Source organism: Bos taurus, chromosome 25 (assembly GCF_002263795.3).
Source record: "Bos taurus isolate L1 Dominette 01449 registration number 42190680 breed Hereford chromosome 25, ARS-UCD2.0, whole genome shotgun sequence".
Taxonomy (NCBI): domain Eukaryota; kingdom Metazoa; phylum Chordata; class Mammalia; order Artiodactyla; family Bovidae; genus Bos; species Bos taurus.
In genome coordinates, this window is record NC_037352.1 from 3,360,474 (window position 1) to 3,379,348 (window position 18,875).

The 18,875-nt window shown below is 45.9% G+C and overlaps 1 protein-coding gene across 1 annotated transcript; it reads left to right on the plus strand.

Moving 5' to 3' along the window:
• The first annotated feature begins 17,458 nt into the window (after positions 1-17,458).
• LOC787905 (galectin-4-like) lies at positions 17,459-18,545 on the plus strand. The gene is given in 2 exon segments (XM_059881533.1): positions 17,459-18,130; positions 18,132-18,545. Coding segments are annotated over 2 exon segments (972 nt in total). The 5' UTR covers positions 17,459-17,533; the 3' UTR covers positions 18,507-18,545.
• The last annotated feature ends 330 nt before the right edge of the window (positions 18,546-18,875 follow it).

Below are 18,875 nucleotides of genomic sequence, written 5' to 3' on the forward strand. Positions count from 1 at the left end.
ACATTCATAGGTGACGAAAACTATAGTGTTATTGTTATAAAACAATAAAAGTTATCAAATTGTTTGCATTGGAAAAGATCCTTTGGAAAATACTTCTGTTAAAAGTAAATGAAAGGGACTTCCCTGGTGGTCCAGTGGTTGAGACTCTGTTCCCAGTGCAGAGGGTCCAGTTTCGATCCCTGATCAGGGAACTAGATCCCCCATGCTGCAACTAAGATCCAGCGCAGCCAAATAAATGAACAATTATTTTTAAAAAGTAAATGAAGGACTTCCCTGATGATGGAGTGGATAAGAATCCACCTGCCAATGCAGAAGACATGGGTTTGGTCCCTGGTCCAGGAAGATTTCACGTGCTGTGGAGCAACTAAGCCTATGAGTCACAGCTACTAAGCCTGTGCTCTAGAGCCTGGGAGCTGCAACTGCGGAGTCCATGCGCCACTGCTGCTGAAGGCCGTGCGCCCTAGAGCCTGTGCTCCACAAGAGAAACCTTCACAATGAGAAGCCCGCACACCACAGCGAGGAGTGGCCCCTGCTCGCCAAAACCAGAGAAAGCCCTCTCAAAGCAGTGAGGACCCAGCACACCAGAAATTAAAAAATAAGTAAATAAAAGCCTTAAAAAAAAAAAGTAAATGAACACGACAGAAGCAGTACAGGCTTATAACGTGAAACTTAAAAAATATTACAAACCAGAAAGCAAACTGACAATACTGTGGTCCGCTGTCTATACTCATAATTGAAGGAAATGCTGAATATCCATTAGGAGTTAATAAAAATAGAGACATAATTTTTTCCCATCCGAACAAAGCCCATAAAGATGGGTATAAAATGTGCGGTTCCTGGTATACAGTAGGTGCTCAATAAGGGTTAGTTATTATAATTATTAGTGGACTGCCTGGGAATGGGCTTCCCTGGTGGCTCAGATGGTATAGAATCCACCTAGAATGTGGGAGACTTGGGTTGGATCCCTGGGTTGGAAAGATACCCTGGAGGAGGGCATGGCAACCCATTCCAGTTTTCTTGCCTGGAGAATCCCATGGACAGAGGAGCCTGGAGGGCTACAGTCGGTGGGGTTGCATAGAGTCCCTGAGTGCCTGAGCACTGAGCACTCAGCCTTCCGACAGTCATAACTGATAACTACACAAGATCTGAGAAATGGACTCAAGCGGAGTTATCAGTGGCCAATGAAGCCTCGTCATGTCCCTTCCCTTCCCTTCCCTTTCTGTCCTTGGGCTCTATCACACCCAAGTCATCCACGCTTGCCACCCATGAATGTGTGCTATACAACATCTTCCATGGATGAAAAGGACCCACTGCCTCCCAAACTATCTCTCCAGGAAGTGGGAGGGATGGGTCTGGGCTAAGACAGTGCCGTCTCCATGGCAACAAAGCAAACTGGTTCATCCCAAGGGACTGGACTTCTGACCTGGACCCCAACACAGGAAGCAACAAAAGAGTCAGCTTTGGGCTCTCACAGCCTCCCCACCCACCCTTGCTGACACCCCAGGCTCCACCCAGATCCTCCGCCCTGGGTCCCACACTCCCAGCCACATTCAACAAAGAGGCTAGGCTGGGGAGACCTAGGGCGCCAGCCACACCCAGATGTTCTCACCACTCCCCGGAGCCAAGACACCCTGGCTGAAAAACAGAGAAGTGAAACCTATAAATAATCAGGGCTTGTTTCCAGGCCTCCAAGTTCTCCCACCCTGACCCATCCAGTGTGCATGTGTGTATAGACAGAGGTCTGTAGATGACAGACACACAGATGACACAGGGAGAGCTCAGTTAAATGCTCGACACACACTTTCTCATTTAATGCTGTCGAACTGGGCAGAAGTGTTTTACTGATGAGAAAACTGAGCTTTTACAGAGGCTTAGTTAATTCAGCTGAGGTCACCAGCTGACAGGAGACTGAGGTGAAGCTGGCACCAGATTTGAAAACTCACCGGGCACTGAGCACCCTACCTGAGCTCCATCAGGCTCCCCACTGTCTCCCGAACTCACCAGACAATGTCAGGACCCCATGCCTGCACCCAGGGCTGGCCCCCACTGGCACAGCATCCCTGCCCTCCCGAGACCCTCCTTACACAACAGACTAAAGCCAGATCACTGTCTCAAACACCAGGAGGAACTGGTCAGTTCTTCCTTGGTCTCCACCAGAGCACAAGCTTTGCTCATGGTATCAGGGGTTCATGAGCCGAGTGTTCACCCTCAGAATTCAGGTCTGGAAGAGTAAGCCTGGACTGGATCTCTGAATCCTCAAGCTTCGGTTAAGGGGCTCAGGTAGAGCCGGCAGCTGAGGGAATATTGGTTGAATAATCGAGCAAAAGCAGCAATGTTTTCATCTGCCAAATGTTAGCTCACAGTATTATGATCATGTGCTGTGCTTAGTTGCTCTGTTGTATTCGACTTTTTGCCACCCCATGGACTGCAGCCAGCCAGGCTCCTCCACAGTTTTGAAAACTTAGGACACTGATCAGATTACATGCACACATAAATTTTTTACCCTCTAAAATATATACAATAAAATGTACCATTTCGATCATTTTTAAGTGCACAGCTCAGTGGTGTTAAGTGCAGTCACATCATTGTGTAACCATCACCACCGTCCATCTCCAGAACAATTTCATCTTCCCCAACTGACACTGTATTCATTCAACAGCCCCTCGTACCCTCTTCCTCCAGCCCTTGGCAACCACCATTCTACAATCTGTCTCTATGAATATGACTATTCTAGGTACCTCATATAGGTAGAATCATACTATATTTGTCTTTTGGTGTCTAGTTTATTTCACTTAGCATCCATGACCTCAAGGTTCATCCATGTTGTAGCATGTGTCAGAATCATATAATTTTTAAAGGCCGCTCAAATGTTGATGACTTCTTGCTGCAATCAGGGCCCATTCTCAACGCTCCTGATTAACAAAGGTAAATGATGGAGTCTCTGCTCCAAGAAGTCAGCCAATGAAATCAGGTTTAAAGGGTCCAGTGTGCTACTGAAGGAGAGACAGCCAACCTTCACCCTTGAAGATGGCCTTCCTCTCCACCCTTGACAATGGCTTTCTACACTTCAGCCTGTAGACTGTGGACTGAGTAACAAGTAACAGAGGGAGTCCACTACCCACTCCTTGGGTCATGCTCTGGAGCAGCAATAAGTGGCCACTTTGTCTGTCCGTGGATCTTTCTGTAAGTTCCAAAGGGTGCCAAGACTTCCCATGCAGTAAGACGACTCCTTCGGCACCACGACCGTTGGTATTCCTGCTGGGTGGTTCCAAGAAGGCCTTGGAATGAAGACAGAATGAAGATCAAATTCCAGGCAGCGGTAGGAAATAGGGTGAAGGAGACAACATTCACTGGGCCCCTGCTCAGAGCAAGTCCCACGCCAGCTGTGTCCACACACAGCACCCCACTCAACAATCCCATCACCAGTACAAGAGAGGCCATCACCTTCTGTTTACAGCTGCAGAAACTGAGGCTCAGATGAGTGCATAAACTACCAAAGGTCACACAGCTAATTAGCGTTGGAATGGGAAAGCAAATTCAGGCTTGTTCAGACTCAAAGCTCCTTTCTTAAGCCTGTGATGTCTCACATCCCATGATGGGGAGTGGTGTGTTCCTCACCTCTCACCCCCATGCTCTCCCCCACTTAAGACCCTGGGCATGAGACACTTTAAAGGTGGGACCTGCAGAAATCGCAAGGAAAGGGTGTTATCTTCTCTCCCACACAGAGACCATGAAAGGGGTTCAGAGTCCCTCTAAAGAGGACATCTGGAAAGGACAAGTCTCCTACAAGACCTTACACGAGAAAGAGGCCAATGCCTACAGCATCGACAGCTTAAGCATGGGCAGGGCTGCTGGCTGAAGTGAAGGAGGCTCAGGCAGTCTAATTAATGATGGTTGAGTCAAGATGAAAGAAAAGTTGGCTCTGAGCTGATGCTGAAAGAAGGGTACCTTCTGTGAAGTGCTTGAGTAGACAATATTGCTGAGATGTCAGTTCTCCCCAAATCGATCAATAGATTCTATATAAATCCAATCAAAATTCTAAAAGGCATTTTTTTTAGAAGGTGACAAACAGATTCTAAAATTTAAGTGGAAACAGAAAGGACCTAGAACAGCCAAAATAACCTTAACAAAGTTGGAGGACTTACAGTAGCCGATTTTAAGACTTACTATAAACAACAGTAATCAAGACAGTATTAGAATTAGGATATACAAACAGATCGATGTAACAGAAAACAGAGTCCAGATATAGACCTACATATATATGACCAATTGACTTTCGGCAAAAGTACCAAGATAATTCAATGGAGAAAGAAAAATCTTTTTAACAAGTGGGCTAGAATAATTGTCTACCCAAAAGGGAAAAAAAAGAAACAACTCATTACATTACACCAAAAAATTAGGCTTAGGGCTTCCCTAATGGTTCAGTGGTAAAGAATCCACCTGCCAATGCAAGAGACACCGGTTCAATCTCTGATCCAGGAAAATCCCACATGCTGTAGAGCAACTAAGCCTGTGTCCCACAACTATTGAGCTTGGACTCTAGAGCCCATGCTCTGCAACAAGAGAAGCCACCACAATGAGCAATCCATTAACCAAAACGAAGAGCAACCCCTGCTCACTGGAGCTAGAGAGAGCCCACGCCTAATAATGAAGATCCAACATAAACATAAATAAAACAATTTTTAAAAATAAATAAATCCTAGACCTAAATGAAAAACTGAAACCATACAGCATCTAAAAGAAAACAAGAGAATATTTTTACGACCTTGGAATAGGCAAATATTTCTTAGGAAAAACACAAAAAACATTAGCCACCAAAAATATTAGTAAACTAGAATTAATAAAAATGTTAAATTTCCAACACACCAACCCAAATTACTACAATTAAACAGACTGACAGCACCAAATGTCAGTGAGGATAAGTGAAAGTGAAAGTCGCTTAGTTGTGTCTGACTCTTTATAACCCCGTGGACTATACAGTCCATGGAATTCTCCAGACCAGAATACTGGAGTGGGTAGCTTTTCCCTTCTCCAGGGGATCTTTCCAACCCAGGGATCGAACCCAGGTCTCCCTCATTGCAGGTGGATTCTTTACCAGCTGAGCCACCAGGAAGCCTGTCAGTGAAGATATGGAGCAACCAAAACTCTCAAGTGTTGTTGACAGGAGTGTAAGTGGTAAAATCGCTTTGGAAAAAAAGTCTTTCAGTTTCTTATAAAATGAAAAATAAAACCATAGACTTAGCAATTCCATTTCTAGGTATTTCCTTAAGAAAGAGGTAAACATGTGTCCAAAAGAAGACTTCTACAAGAATATCCATAGCAGTTTCATCTGTAGTGTCCAAACTTGGAAATGTCCCAGATGTTCATCTATAAAAAAAACCACAGCAAAGTCATACTACTCAGGATAAAAAAAAAAAAAAAGCCACAATCTACAGTCACAACATGAACAAATCTCAAAAACATGATGGTGAAAGAGAGGATATACGAACTCAATTATATGAAGTTCTAGACAGACCACACTATCATATCAATATGCAGAAAACAGCCACGTCCATACCATATATTAGTGCATATATGTGGAATCTAGAAAAAATGGTACAAATAAACTTATTTCCAAGGCAGGAATAGAGGTGCGGCTATAGAGAACAGATACATGTGGACACAGGTACAGAAGAGGAGATCGGGATAAACTGGCAGATTAGTAAAGCACAGGGAACTCAGCTCCATGCTCTGTGACAACCTAAATGGATGGGCTAGGGGAAGGGAGGGTCAAGAGGAAGGGTATAATGCAACATTGTAAAGCAATTATATTCCAATAAAAACTTTTTTTCTTAAAAAAAAAAAGCAACATCATTGAGACAGCACTGCACTCGGGTGGTAACAGGATGACGCTTGTCACGAGGGTGAGAAAGTCTGGAGGTGAAAAGAAGACAAAGAAGAGAAGAAGGGAAGGAGATCAGGATGGAGGAGAAAATAAAGGGAATTCCCTGGAGGGTTGTGGTCAGGACTCTGCAGCTTGGATTACAGAGGGCACAGGTTCAATCCCTGGTTAGGGAACAAAGATCCCACAAGCAGGCAGAAACGGGGAGGAAAACGGGGAAGGAAAGAGAAAGAGAGCTGGAGCCATGCAGGTCAGACTCCAGAGAACACGACCTGGGCCACTGCAGCTCAGAAGCCTGTGAGGCTGAGGGGACAGAATAGCCCTTGCTGGCCTGGGCATCTGACCCCTTGAAGCCACAGACCTTGTCCTGGATGCAAATCAGAAGAGGTGCACATGAGGGGGAGCTATAATAAACACCAAGGGGCAGATTTTGCAAATAATTGTTTTTACTGTCACTCCTTAAAGGGCTAAGACGCTGAAGTCTGAGAAGCAACATTTTATTCCCCCTAAGCCATCAGAAACAAGTACGAGGAGAACTCTCTGTACTTGGTAAATCCGCGTTGGTGTGGGCCCGCGGGCGGGTGGCAGAACACCGCGGAGGGGGTGGGCACAAAGGTGCCGGGATCCTAGGCAGTGGAGCGGCACTTCCAGATGGTCCAGGCGTGGGGGCTGAGGGGGCTGCCGCAGAGAAGGCAGAAGGCAAACCGGGAGTGGAGCCCGCTCCAAAGAAAGCGCGGGGAGGGGCGCACGTGCGCCTCCCCGGGCGGACGAGGGTGGACAGGCTTCTAGAGAAGCTCTTCCTTAGCAGTGAGCTCCCAGGACACCCGAGGCTGTTGGGTGGGCTAGATCAGCAGTGTGGGGTCTGAGGGGAACCCGGAGCGGGGGGCCCTGGCTCAGCTGGGAACTGACCACCCTGGGCCAGGCGTTTCCTCTCACAGGACCGCTTCCTCATTCTGAACTGCATGGTGGGAGGAGACATGACAGGCTTCCCTGCTGATGTCCAAGACCAACTGGAGCATCACTGCTGCAAGAGAGAGGCTCAGCGACCCTCTCCCTACCCCAGACTCCATCAGAATATATTTCTAGCACCTGCCTCCCTTCAGCTCTTTGTCATTTTCCTCCAGCTAGTTTTTAGTCCCTTCCCTTTCTTTCTGGGTCAGGAAGGCAGTTTGCAAAGGGGGCACCCTCCACATTTACCAACGAATACCTGGGCAGAGTTGGATACATGCAGAGATGAGCTTGCAAAGCTCTTGGTACACCTGCAGCCCAGAGGTGCTCAGCCTGAGAAAGCCAGGGTCTTAGTGGGCCTGGGGGCTGACCTCGAGCCACGGTGACACGCCCAGGGCTGCACTTCAGGTGACTTCTCCAATCACCCAGACTGTGACTCCTCCCCTCAAAGCCTTGCTCTAGTTAGACTTGCAGGACAAATGAGACAAACCAGCAGTATGCATTCAGGACCCTGAAGATGTGGAAATTGCAAGAGTCCTTTTCCCCCCAACCATGACATTTTCAGGGGTGGGGGTGAGACCCAGAGATACCTCAGGCTGGCTGACTCCTCCCTAGTACAGTCGCTCAGTTGTGTCTGACTCTTTGTGATCCCATGAATCGCAGCACACCAGGCCTCCCTGTCTATCACCAACTCCTGGAGTTCATTCAAACTCATGTCCATCGAGTTGGTGATGCTATCCAGCCATCTCATCCTCTGTCATCCCCGTCTCCTCCTTCCCCCAATCCCTCCCAGCATCAGAGTCTTTTCCAATGAGTCAACTCTTCACATGAGGTGGCCAAAGTACTGGAGTTTCAGCTTCAACATCAGTCCGTCCAATGAACACCCAGGACTGATCTCCTTTAGGATGGACTGGTTGGACCTCCTTGCAGTCCAAGGGACTCTCAAGAGTCTTCTCCACCACCACAGTTCAAAAGCATCAATTCTTTGGTGCTCAGCTTTCTTCACAGTCCAACTTTCACATCCATACATGACCACTGGAAAAACCATAGCCTTGACTAGATGGACCTTTGTTGGCAAAGTAATATCTCTGCTTTTTAATATGCTATCTAGGTTGGGCATAACTTTCCTTTCAAGGAGTAAGCATCTTTTAATTTCATGGCTGCAATCACCATCTCCACTGATTTTGGAGCCCCAAAAAATAAAGTCTGACACTGTTTCCACTGTTTACCCATCTATTTCCCATGAAGTGATGGGACCAGATGCCATGATCTTAGTTTTCTGAATGTTGAGCTTTAAGCCAACTTTTTCACTCTCTTCTTTCACTTTCATCAAGACTCCTCCCTAACTTTCTGCCAAATATGCAGACCTGCCTCTGCTGAAGAAATGAAGACGTTTCCTGGATTATTGGGACTTCCCTGGTGGTCCAGTGATTAAGACTCCATGCTTCCAATGCAGGGGCCATGGGTTCAATCCCTGGTTGGGGAACTAAGATCCCACATGCTGTACAGCATGGCCTTTTAAAAAAAGAAGTTTTCTTGGTTAGAAGAACCTAAGGAAGACAGAATCCAACCTAAGGAAGAGGAATTGATTTGGGACAATGGAGGAAGGGAGAGGGTGCCTGAAATTCTGGTTTGGAATGTATATTCACCCAAAATGTGTAACATTCTCCTCTACTCAATAGAGTTGACTAATGAAGTAGTGACATTTGTTATTATCGCTTCTTTTTTTTCCCTTTAAATTGAAGTATAGTTGATTTTCAATGTTGTGTTAAATTCTGCTGAAAAGCAAAGTGATTCAGTTACACATACACATACATTCTTTTTTATATTCATTTCCATTGTGGTTTATCATAGGAAATTGAATATAGTTCCCTGTGCTATACAGGAGGACCTTGTTGTTGATCCATAATAGTTTCTGTCCGCTAACCCCGAACTCACACTCCAACCTTCCCACATCCTCCCCACTCACTGTTACTGTTTTGAAGTGAAGTAAGCTCAGTCATGTCCTACTCTTTGCAACCCCGTGGACTAGAGCCCACCAGGCTCCTCCCTCCGGGCAAGAATACTAGAGTGGGTTGCCATTTCCCTCTCCAGGGGATCTTCCTGACCCAGGAATCGAACCGGGGTCTCCTGCATTGCAGGCAGATGCTTTAACCTCTGAGCCACCAGGGAAGTTACTGTTTTAGTTCTACTTTAAAAAGGCAGCATTTTAAAAACAGCTTTATTGAGATATGCTATGTATGCACAAGATTCATCAATTTAAATTGCTTAATTCCATGGTTTTAGTAAGTTCACAGAGTTGTGAAACCATCACCACTAATTTTAGAATATTTCATCACCCTAAAAAGAAACCCCATACTCATCGCTAGTCACTCCCCATTCTGCCCCTCCCTATTTCCTAGCCACAGGCAACCACTAATACACTTTCCCTCTCTGTAGATTTAAAAGACTGAATTTTGCTCCATAAGGTACTTTTCCTACAGTTAGGAGATGGCATACAACAGATGGCAGTGATGTCTTCAGATCTTATGACTCATAAAAATGGCCAACAAAGAAAAGATGCTTAAAAATCACTGATCATGGGGAAATGCAAATAAAAACCACGATGAGATATTACCTCACACCCTTAAGAATCAGTTCAGTTCAGTCGCTCAGTCGTGTCTGACTCTTTGAGACCCCATGAACCACAGCACACCAGGCCTCCCTGTCCAACACCAACTCCTGAGGTCTACCCAAACTCATGTCCATTGAGTCAGTGATGCCATCCAACTATCTCATCCTCTGTCATCCCCTTCTCTGCCTGCCCTCAGTATTTCCCAGCATCAGGGTCTTTTCAAATGAGTCATCTCTTCCAATCAGGTGGACAAAGTACTGGAGTTTCAGCTTTAGCATCAGTCCTTCCAATGAACACCCAGGACTGATCTCTTATAGGATGGACTGGTTGGATCTCCTTGCAGTCCAAGGGACTCTCAACAGTCTTCTCCGACACCACAGTTCAAAAGCATCAATTCTTCAGTGCTCAGCTTTCTTTATAGTCCAACTCTCACATCCATACATGACTACTGGCAAAACCATAGCCTTGACTAGATGGACCTTTGTTGACAAAGTAATGTCTCTGCTTTTTAATATGCTGTCTAGGTTGGTCATAACTTTCCTTCCAAGCAGTAAGCATCTTTTAATTTCATAGCTGCAGTCACCATCTCCAGTGATTTTGGAGCCCCAAAAAATAAAGTCTGATACTGTTTCCACTGTTTCCCCATCTATTTCCCATGAAGTGATGAGACTGGATGCCATGATCTTCATTTTCTGAATGTTGAGCTTTAAGCCAACTTTTTCACTCTCCTCTTCCACTTTCATCAAGAGGCTCTTTAGTTCTTCTTCACTTTCTGCCATAAGGGTGGTGTCATCTGCATATCTGAGGTTACTGATATTTCTCCCAGCTATCTTGATTCCAGCTTGTGCTTCATCCAGACCAGTGTTTCTCATAATGTACTCTGCATATGAGTTATATAAGCAGGGTGACAATAAGCAGCCTTGACATACTCCTTTCTTATTTGGAACCAGTCTGTTGTTTCATGTCCAATTCTGACTGTTGCTTCCTGACCTGCATACAGGCTTCTCAAGAGGCAGGTCAGGTGGTCTGGTATTCCCATCTCTTTCAGAATTTTCCACAGTTTATTGTGATCCACACAGCCAAAGGCTTTGGCATAGTCAATAAAGCAGAAATGGATGTATTTCTGGAACTCTCTTGCTTTTTCAATGATCCACAGATGTTGGCAATTTGATCTCTGGTTCAGGTATGACCTAAATCAAATCCCTAATGATTATACAGTGGAAGTGAGAAATAGATTTAAGGGACTAGATCTGATAGACAGAGTGCCTGATGAACTATGGACGGAGGTTCATGACATTGTACAGGAGACAGGGAGCAAGATCATCCCCAAGAAAAAGAAATGCAAAAAAGCAAAATGGCTGTCTGAGAAGGCCTTACAAATAGCTGTGAAAAGAAGAGAAGCCAAAAGCAAAAGAGAAAAAGAAAGATATACCTATTTGAATGCAGAGTTCCAAAGAATAGCAAGAAGAGATAAGAAAGCCTTCCTCAGTGATCAGTGCAAAGAAATAGAGGAAAGCAATAGAATGGGAAAGACTAGAGATCTCTTCATGAAAATTAGAGATACCAAGGGAACATTTCATGCAAAGATGGGCTCGATAAAGGACAGAAATGGTATGGACCTAACAGAAGCAAAAGATATTAAGAAGAGGTGGCAAGAATACACAGAACTGTATAAAAAAGATCTTCATGACCCAGATAATCATGATGGTGTGATCACTCACCTAGAGCCAGACATCCTGGAATGTGAAGTCAAGTGGGCCTTAGGAAGTATCACTATGAACAAAGCTAGTGGAAGTGATGGAATTCCAGTTGAGCTATTTCAAATCCTAAAAGATGATGCTGTGAAAGTGCTGCACTCAATATGCCAGCAAATTTGGAAAACTCAGCAGTGGCCGCAGGACTGGAAAAGGTCAGTTTTCATTCCAATCTCTAAGAAAGGCAATGTCAAAGAATGCTCAAACTACTGCACAATTGCACTCATCTCGCATGCTAGCAAAGTAATGCTCAAAATTCTCCAAGCCAGGCTTCACCAATACGTGAACCATGAACTTCCAGATGTTCAAGCTGGTTTTAGAAAAGACAGAGGAACCAGAGATCAAACTGCCAACATCCGCTGGATCATCGAAAAAGCAAGAGAGTTCCACAGTTTTGAACTGTGGTGCTGGAGAAGACTCTTGAGAATCCCTTGGACGGCAAGGAGATCCAACCAGTCCACCCTAAAGGAGATCAGTCCTGAATATTCATTGGAAGGACTGATGTTGAAGCTGAAACTCCAATACTTTGGCCACCTGATTCGAAGATATGACTCATTTGATAAGACCCTGATGCTGGGAAAGATTGAGGGCAGGAAGAGAAGGGGACGACAGAGGATGAGATAGTTGGATGGCATCACCGACTCAATGGACATGAGTTTGGGTAGACTCCGGGAGTGGATGATGGACAGGGAGGCCTGGCGTGCTGTGGTTCATGGGGTCACAAAGAGTCGGACACGACTGAGCGACTGAACTGAACTGAACTGAATGGTATAGTAGTTTTCCCTACTTTCTTCAATTTAAGTCTGAATTTGGCTACAAAGAGTTCATGATCTGAGCCACAGTCAGCTCCCGGTCTTGTTTTTGCTGACTGTATGGAGTTTCTCCATCTTTGGCTGCAAAGAATATAATCAATCTGATTTCAGTATTGACATCTGGTGATGTCCATGTGTAGAGTCTTCTCTTGTGTTACATGGAAGAGTCTTCTCTTGTGTTACTGCTATGACCAGTGCATTCTCTTGGCACAACTCTATAAGCCTTTGCCCTGCTTCATTCTGTACTCCAAAGCCAAATTTGCCTGTGACTCGATGTGTTTCTTGACTTCCTAGTTTTGCATTCCAGTCCCCTATGATGAAAAGGACATCTTTTTTGTTAGTTCTAGAAGGTCTTGTAAGTCTTCATAGAACCATTCAACTTCAGCTTCTTCAGCATTACTGGTCTGGGCACAGACCATTCAATATCACAGTAATCCAAGTCTATGCCCTGAACCTTTAGGATGGCTACTATCAAAAAAAAAAAAAAAGGAAAAGAAAATAGGGTCTTCCCTGGGGGTCAGTGGCTGAGACTCTGAGCTCCCAAAGCAGGGACCCCAGGTGTGATTGCTGGTCACGAAACTAGATTCCACATGCTGAAACTAAGAGTTCACAAGCAGCAACAAAGATCAAAGATCCCGTGTGCTCCATCTAAGACCTGGCACAGCCAAGTAAATAAATAAATAAAAATTACTATGAAAACAAAAAACAGAAAATAAATGTTGATGAGGATGTAGAGAAATTGGAACTCCTGTGCATTGTTGGTGGGAATGTAAAATGGCACAGTCACTATGGAAAAACAAAATTTCACTTCTGGATATACCCTCAAAAAATTCAAAGTAGGGTCTTGGAGAGATATCTGCACACCCACGTCCATAGCAGCACTGTTCACAACAGCCAAGAGGTGGAGGCCACACAAGTGTCCATTGACAGATGAGTGAATAAGCAAAGTGTGGCACAGACATACAATGGAATACTATTCACCTTGAAAAGAAAGGAAATTCTGACACACAGTACAACATGGATAAACCTTGAGGACATTATCTCAGTAAAACAAGCCACTCACAGAAAGACAAATATATGGTGTGATTCCACTTATATGAGGTTCCCATGTATATCTTGGCTGCACTGGATCTCCCCTGTGGTGTGTGGGCTTCTCTAGTTGTGGCACTCGGACTTAGCTGCCCTTCGGATGTTGGGATCTTAGCTCCCCTACCAGGGATGGAACCCCTGCCCCCTGCATTGGAAGGTGGATTTTTAACCACTGGACCACCAGGGAAGCCCCTTTAGGCACTATTTTAAGTTGCTACATTTGTGGCTATTTGTTAGGCAGAAACAGAAAACCATACAGTCTCCTAATTGGGGACAGAAAAAGAAAGAAGATATTTGGTGGGGGAGAAATGAATTTCAGTGACTGACTTTGGCTTCTTCACATACTTCCACCTCCTCGAGTTTTTGAGGACCTGCTGCTCTGCCCACTGGCCCACCACGTCCCTGGCCCTGGGCACACACTGCCCACCGGTGGGGAGCCTCCCCTGAAGCCACCACATCTTCTCAACTTTAGGCTGAATGCTTCCAACAGAGAAGCCACAATCGGACCTTTTCCATATTCCCCAAAGCACCCGGGACAGGGCCAAGCACACAATAAACACTCAGAAATATTTTTGGTTTAAGACATTTTCTTTCAGCTCCTGTGACCAGCAGGGCCAATGAAGGAACCCGAAACCCAGCCAGCCACAGGGACCCAGAGAGCCCCTCCCAGGAGACTCTGGTCTCACAGCGTCCTGGGGTTAACGAAATGCCAGGAGACACAGGAGATGAGAGTTGATCCCTAGGTCAGGAAGATCCCTGGAGGAGGAAATGGCAGCCTGCTCCAGGATGCTTGCCTGGGAAATCCCATGAACAGAGGATCCTGTCAGGCTGCAGTCCATGGGGTTGCAAAGATTCAGACACAACCAAGCGGGCATGCACCACATGCAAGATGGGGATACCCATCTCTGCAGCCTGACCTTTCATTAACACTGGCCAGTCACATTTTCAAGCACGAGTGGGCCACCACTGCTCTCAATCACAATCAGTTGTGTTTTTTTATTTGAATGTTTACTTACACCTGGAATGTGCAAACAAAGGAAGTGAGACTAAAGAGGATGAGAGCTCACACAACATACTACCTGTATTTCGTTCAACAACAGATTTATTCCAGATACCCACCATGTCCAGACACCGATCAAAGACCCTGGAGACAGAGAATCAGATCAGAGTGGCTCCAACCCTTGAACTTGAATCCAGGCCTCCCCTGAGCACAGAGGTTGTGTCAGTCTTTGACAGTTTGGAGACTAGGAGATTGAATTTTTTCAGGTTGTTAAAATGAGTGGGGGCAAACCCAAGTCTGCTCTGGGGAGGCAGTGGGTGGGGTCCCTTCTGCACCCACCCCTGGGATTCTGGCCCGCCTTCTGTGCCCCACCCTCGACTCCCATCACAGGCAGTGATGTCACTGGCTAAATAACTGTGCGACAATCTTGGCAAATTTCATCCAGAGCCCTCAAGCACAGATTAAAAAGTAAGTCCATGGCATTTGAACACACCTTTGGGATTCCCTGGTGGCTCAAATGGTAAAGAGTCTGCCTGCAGTGTGGGAGACCTGAGTTCGATCCCTGGGTCAGAAAGATCCCCTGGAGAAGAAAATGGCAACCCACTCCAGTATTCTTGCCTGGAAAATCCCGTGGACGGAGGAGGAGCCTGGTGGGCTACAGTCCATAGTGTCACAAAGAGTCGGACACAACTGAGCAACTTTACTTTCACTTTTACTTACAGTTTACGAGGCACTGTCATGTTCATTGTCTCATCTGACCCTCCCAGGAGCCCTAGGAAGTGGGTGGGGTAAAGATTATTATCTCTACATTTTTTCTTTAGTCACTAAGTACTTTTTCTCTTACCTTGGAGGTGGGGTATCTCTTCATGGCTGCTCCAGCGAAGCACAGCTGCTGCTCCTTACCTTGGACAAGGGGTATCTCCTCAGGGCCACCCCTCCTTACCTTGAACGTGGAGTAGCTCCTCTTGGCCCTCCTGCGCCCGCGCAACCACCACTCCTTGGACGTGGGGTTGCTCCTCTCAGCCACCGTCCAAGGTAAGAGAAACCCAAGTAAGATGGTAGGTGTTGCGAGAGGCATCAGAGGGCAGACACACTAAAATCATAATCACAGAAAACTAGTCAATCTAATCACACAGACCACAGCCTTGAGTTAGACCACAGTCTAACTCAATGAAACTAAGCCATGCCATGTGGGGCCACCCAAGATTGGCAGGTCATGGTGGAGAGGTCTGACAGAATGTGGTCCACTGGAGAAGGGAATGGCAAACCACTTCAGTATTCTTGCCTTGAGAACCCCATGAACAGTATGAAAAGGCAAAATGACAGGATACTGAAAGAGGAACTCCCCAGGTCAGTAGGTGCCCAATATGCTACTAGAGATCAGTGGAGAAATAACTCCAGAAAGAATTAAGGGATGGAGCCAAAGCAAAAACAATACCCAGGTGTGGATGTGACTGGTGATAGAAGCAAGGTCCGATGCTGTAAAGAGCAATATTGCATAGGAACCTGGAATGTTAGGTCCATGAATCAAGGCAAATTGGAAGTGGTCAAACAGAAGATGGCAAGAGTGAATGTTGACATTCTAGGAATCAGCGAACTAAAATGGACTGGAATGGGTGAATTTAACTCAGATGACCGTTATATCTACTACTGTGGGCAGGAATCCCTTAGAAGAAATGGAGTAGCCATCATGGTCAACAAGAATCCGAAATGCAGTACTTGGATGCAATCTCAAAAATGACAGAATGATCTCTGTTCATTTCCAATGCAAACCATTCAAAATTATAGTAATCCAAGTCTATGCCCCAACCAGTAATGCTGAAGAAGCTGAACAGTTCTATGAAGACCTACAAGACCTTTTAGAACACCCAAAAAAGATGTCTTTTTCATTATAGGGGACTGGAATGCAAAACTAGGAAGTCAAGAAACACCTGGGGTAACAGGCAAATTTGGCCTTGGAGTACGGAATGAAGCGGGGCAAAGGCTAATAGAGTTTTGCCAAGAGAACACACTGGTCATAGCAAACACCCTCTTCCAACAACACAAGAGAAGACTCTACACATGGACATCAGCAGATGGTCAACACCGAAATCAGATTATGTTCTTTACAGCCAAAGATGGAGAAGCTCTATACAGTCAGCATAAACAAGACCGGGAGCTAACTGTGGTCATGAACTCGTTATTGCCAAATTTAGACTTAAATTGAAGAAAGTAGGGAAAACCACTAGACCATTCAGGTATGACCTAAATCAAATCCCTAATGATTATACAGTGGAAGTGAGAAATAGATTTAAGGGACTAGATCTAATAGATAGAGTGCCTGATGAACTATGGACGGAGGTTCATGACATTGTACAGGAGACAGGGATCAAGACCATCCCCATGGAAAAGAAATGCAAAAAAGCAAAATGGCTGTCTGGGCAGGCCTTACAAATAGCTGTGAAAAGAAGAGAAGTGAAAAGCAAAGGAGAAAAGGAAAGATATAAGCATCTGAATGCAGAGTTCCAAAGAATAGCAAGAGGAGATAAGAAAGCCTTCCTCAGCGATCAATGCAAAGAAATAGAGGAAAACAACATAATGGGAAAGACTAGAGATCTCTTCAAGAAAATTAGAGACACCAAGGGAACGTTTCATGTAAAGATGGGCTCAATAAAGGACAGAAATGCAGAAGCAGAAGATATTAAGAAGAGGTGGCAAGAATACACAGAAGTGAAGTGAAAGTCACTCAGTCATGTCCGACTCACTGCGATCCCATGGACTATACAGTCCATGGAATTCTCTAGGCCAGAATCCTAGAGTGGGTACTGTTCCCCAATACACAGAAGAACTGTACAAAGAAGATGTTCACGACCAAGATAATCACGATGGTGTGATCACTCACCTAGAGCCAGACATCCTGGAATGTGAAGTCAAGTGGGCCTTAGGAGCATCACTACAAACAAAGCTAGTGGAAGTGATGGAATTCCAGTTGAGCTATTTCAAATCCTGAAAGATGATGCTGTGAAAGTGCTGCACTCAATATGCCAGCAAATTTGGAAAACTCAGCAGTGGCCACAGGACTGGAAAAGGTCAAAGAAAGAAAGGCAATGCCAAAGAATGCTCAAACTACTGCACAATTGCACTCATCTCACACACTAGTAAACTAATGCTCAAAATTCTCCAAGCCAGGCTTCAGCAATATGTGAACCATGAACTTTCAGATGTGCAAGCTGGTTTTAGAAAAGGCAGAGGGGAGGCTGGTAAGAGAAGGGAGCCTGGGATGTGCAGAAGACAGACCCCACCATGGACCCTGCCCTGCCAGCCACACCCTTATCCTCAGCTATAAGAGCCACCCACCGAAAAAAAAAAAAGAGCCACCCACCACCTGCTAGCTGCCACCATACACGACTCCTGCAGCTTTTCTCACAGGAGAAGTCACCAGCCCAGCCTCTAAAGATGGCCTTTGTCCCTGCACCAGGCTACCAGCCCACCTACAACCCGACACTGCCCTACCACAACCCCATCCCAGGAGGTCTCAGAGTTGGAATGTCCATTTACATGCAAGGAGTGGCTAGCGAGCACATGAAGAGGTTCTTCGTGAACTTCGAGGTGGGGCAGGGCCAAGGGGCAGACGTCGCTTTCCACTTCAATCCCCGCTTTGATGGCTGGGATAAGGTGGTCTTGAACTCGAAGCAGAATGGCTCGTGGGGCAACGAGGAGAGGAAAATGAGCATGCCCTTCCGCAAGGGTGCGGCCTTCGAGCTGGTGTTCATGGTCATGATGGAGCACTTCAAGGTGGTGGTGAATGGGACTCCCTTCCATGAGTTTAAGCACCGGATCCCGCTGCAGATGGTCACCCACCTGCATGTGGATGGCGACCTGATGCTTCAATCAATTAACTTCATTGGAGGCCAGCCCCCCTCAAACCAGATGCCCATGCCTGCTAAGGCGTACCCAAGTCCCGGACAGTACTATCAACAACAAAGCAGACTGCCTACCATGGAGGGACCCCCAGCCTTCAACCCACCCGTGCCATTTAATGGGAGACTGCAAGGGGGGGCTCATAGCTCGAAGAATCATCATTATCAAGGGCTACATACCCCGCACAGCCAAGAGCTTTGTCATCAACTTCAAGGTGGGATCCTCTGGGGACGTGGCTCTGCACATTAACCCCCGCATGACCGAGGGCGCTGTGGTTCGGAACAGCTTTCTGAATGGCTCTTGGGGATCTGAGGAGAGGAAGGTCCCCTACAACCCATTCGGTCCTGGACAATTCTTTGATCTGTCCGTTCGTTGTGGTGCAGATCGCTTCAAGGTGTATGCCAATGGCCAGCACCTCTTCGACTTCTCCCATAGCCTCTCAGCCTTCCAGAGGGTGGACTTGGTGGAGATCCACGGTGATGTCACCTTGTCCTACGTCCAGATCTGATCTATTCCTAGGGCCATAACCCTTGGGAACACAGAGGAAGATCCTGTAGGACCCTTTCTAAGCCCCTAATAAAATGTCTGAGGGTGTCTCATGAATGAAAAAAAAAACAAAAGGCAGAGGAACCAGAGATCAAATTGCCAACATCTGCTGGATCATCAAAAAAGCAAGAGAGTTCCAGAAAAATCATCTATTTCTGCTTTATTGACTATGCCAAAGCCTTTGGCTGTGTGGATCACAATGAACTGTGGAAAATTCTGAAAGAGATGGGAATACCAGACCACCTGACCTGCCTCTTGAGAAACCTATGTGCAGGTCAGGAAGCAACAGTTAGAACTGGACATGGAACAACAGACTGATTCCAAATAGGAA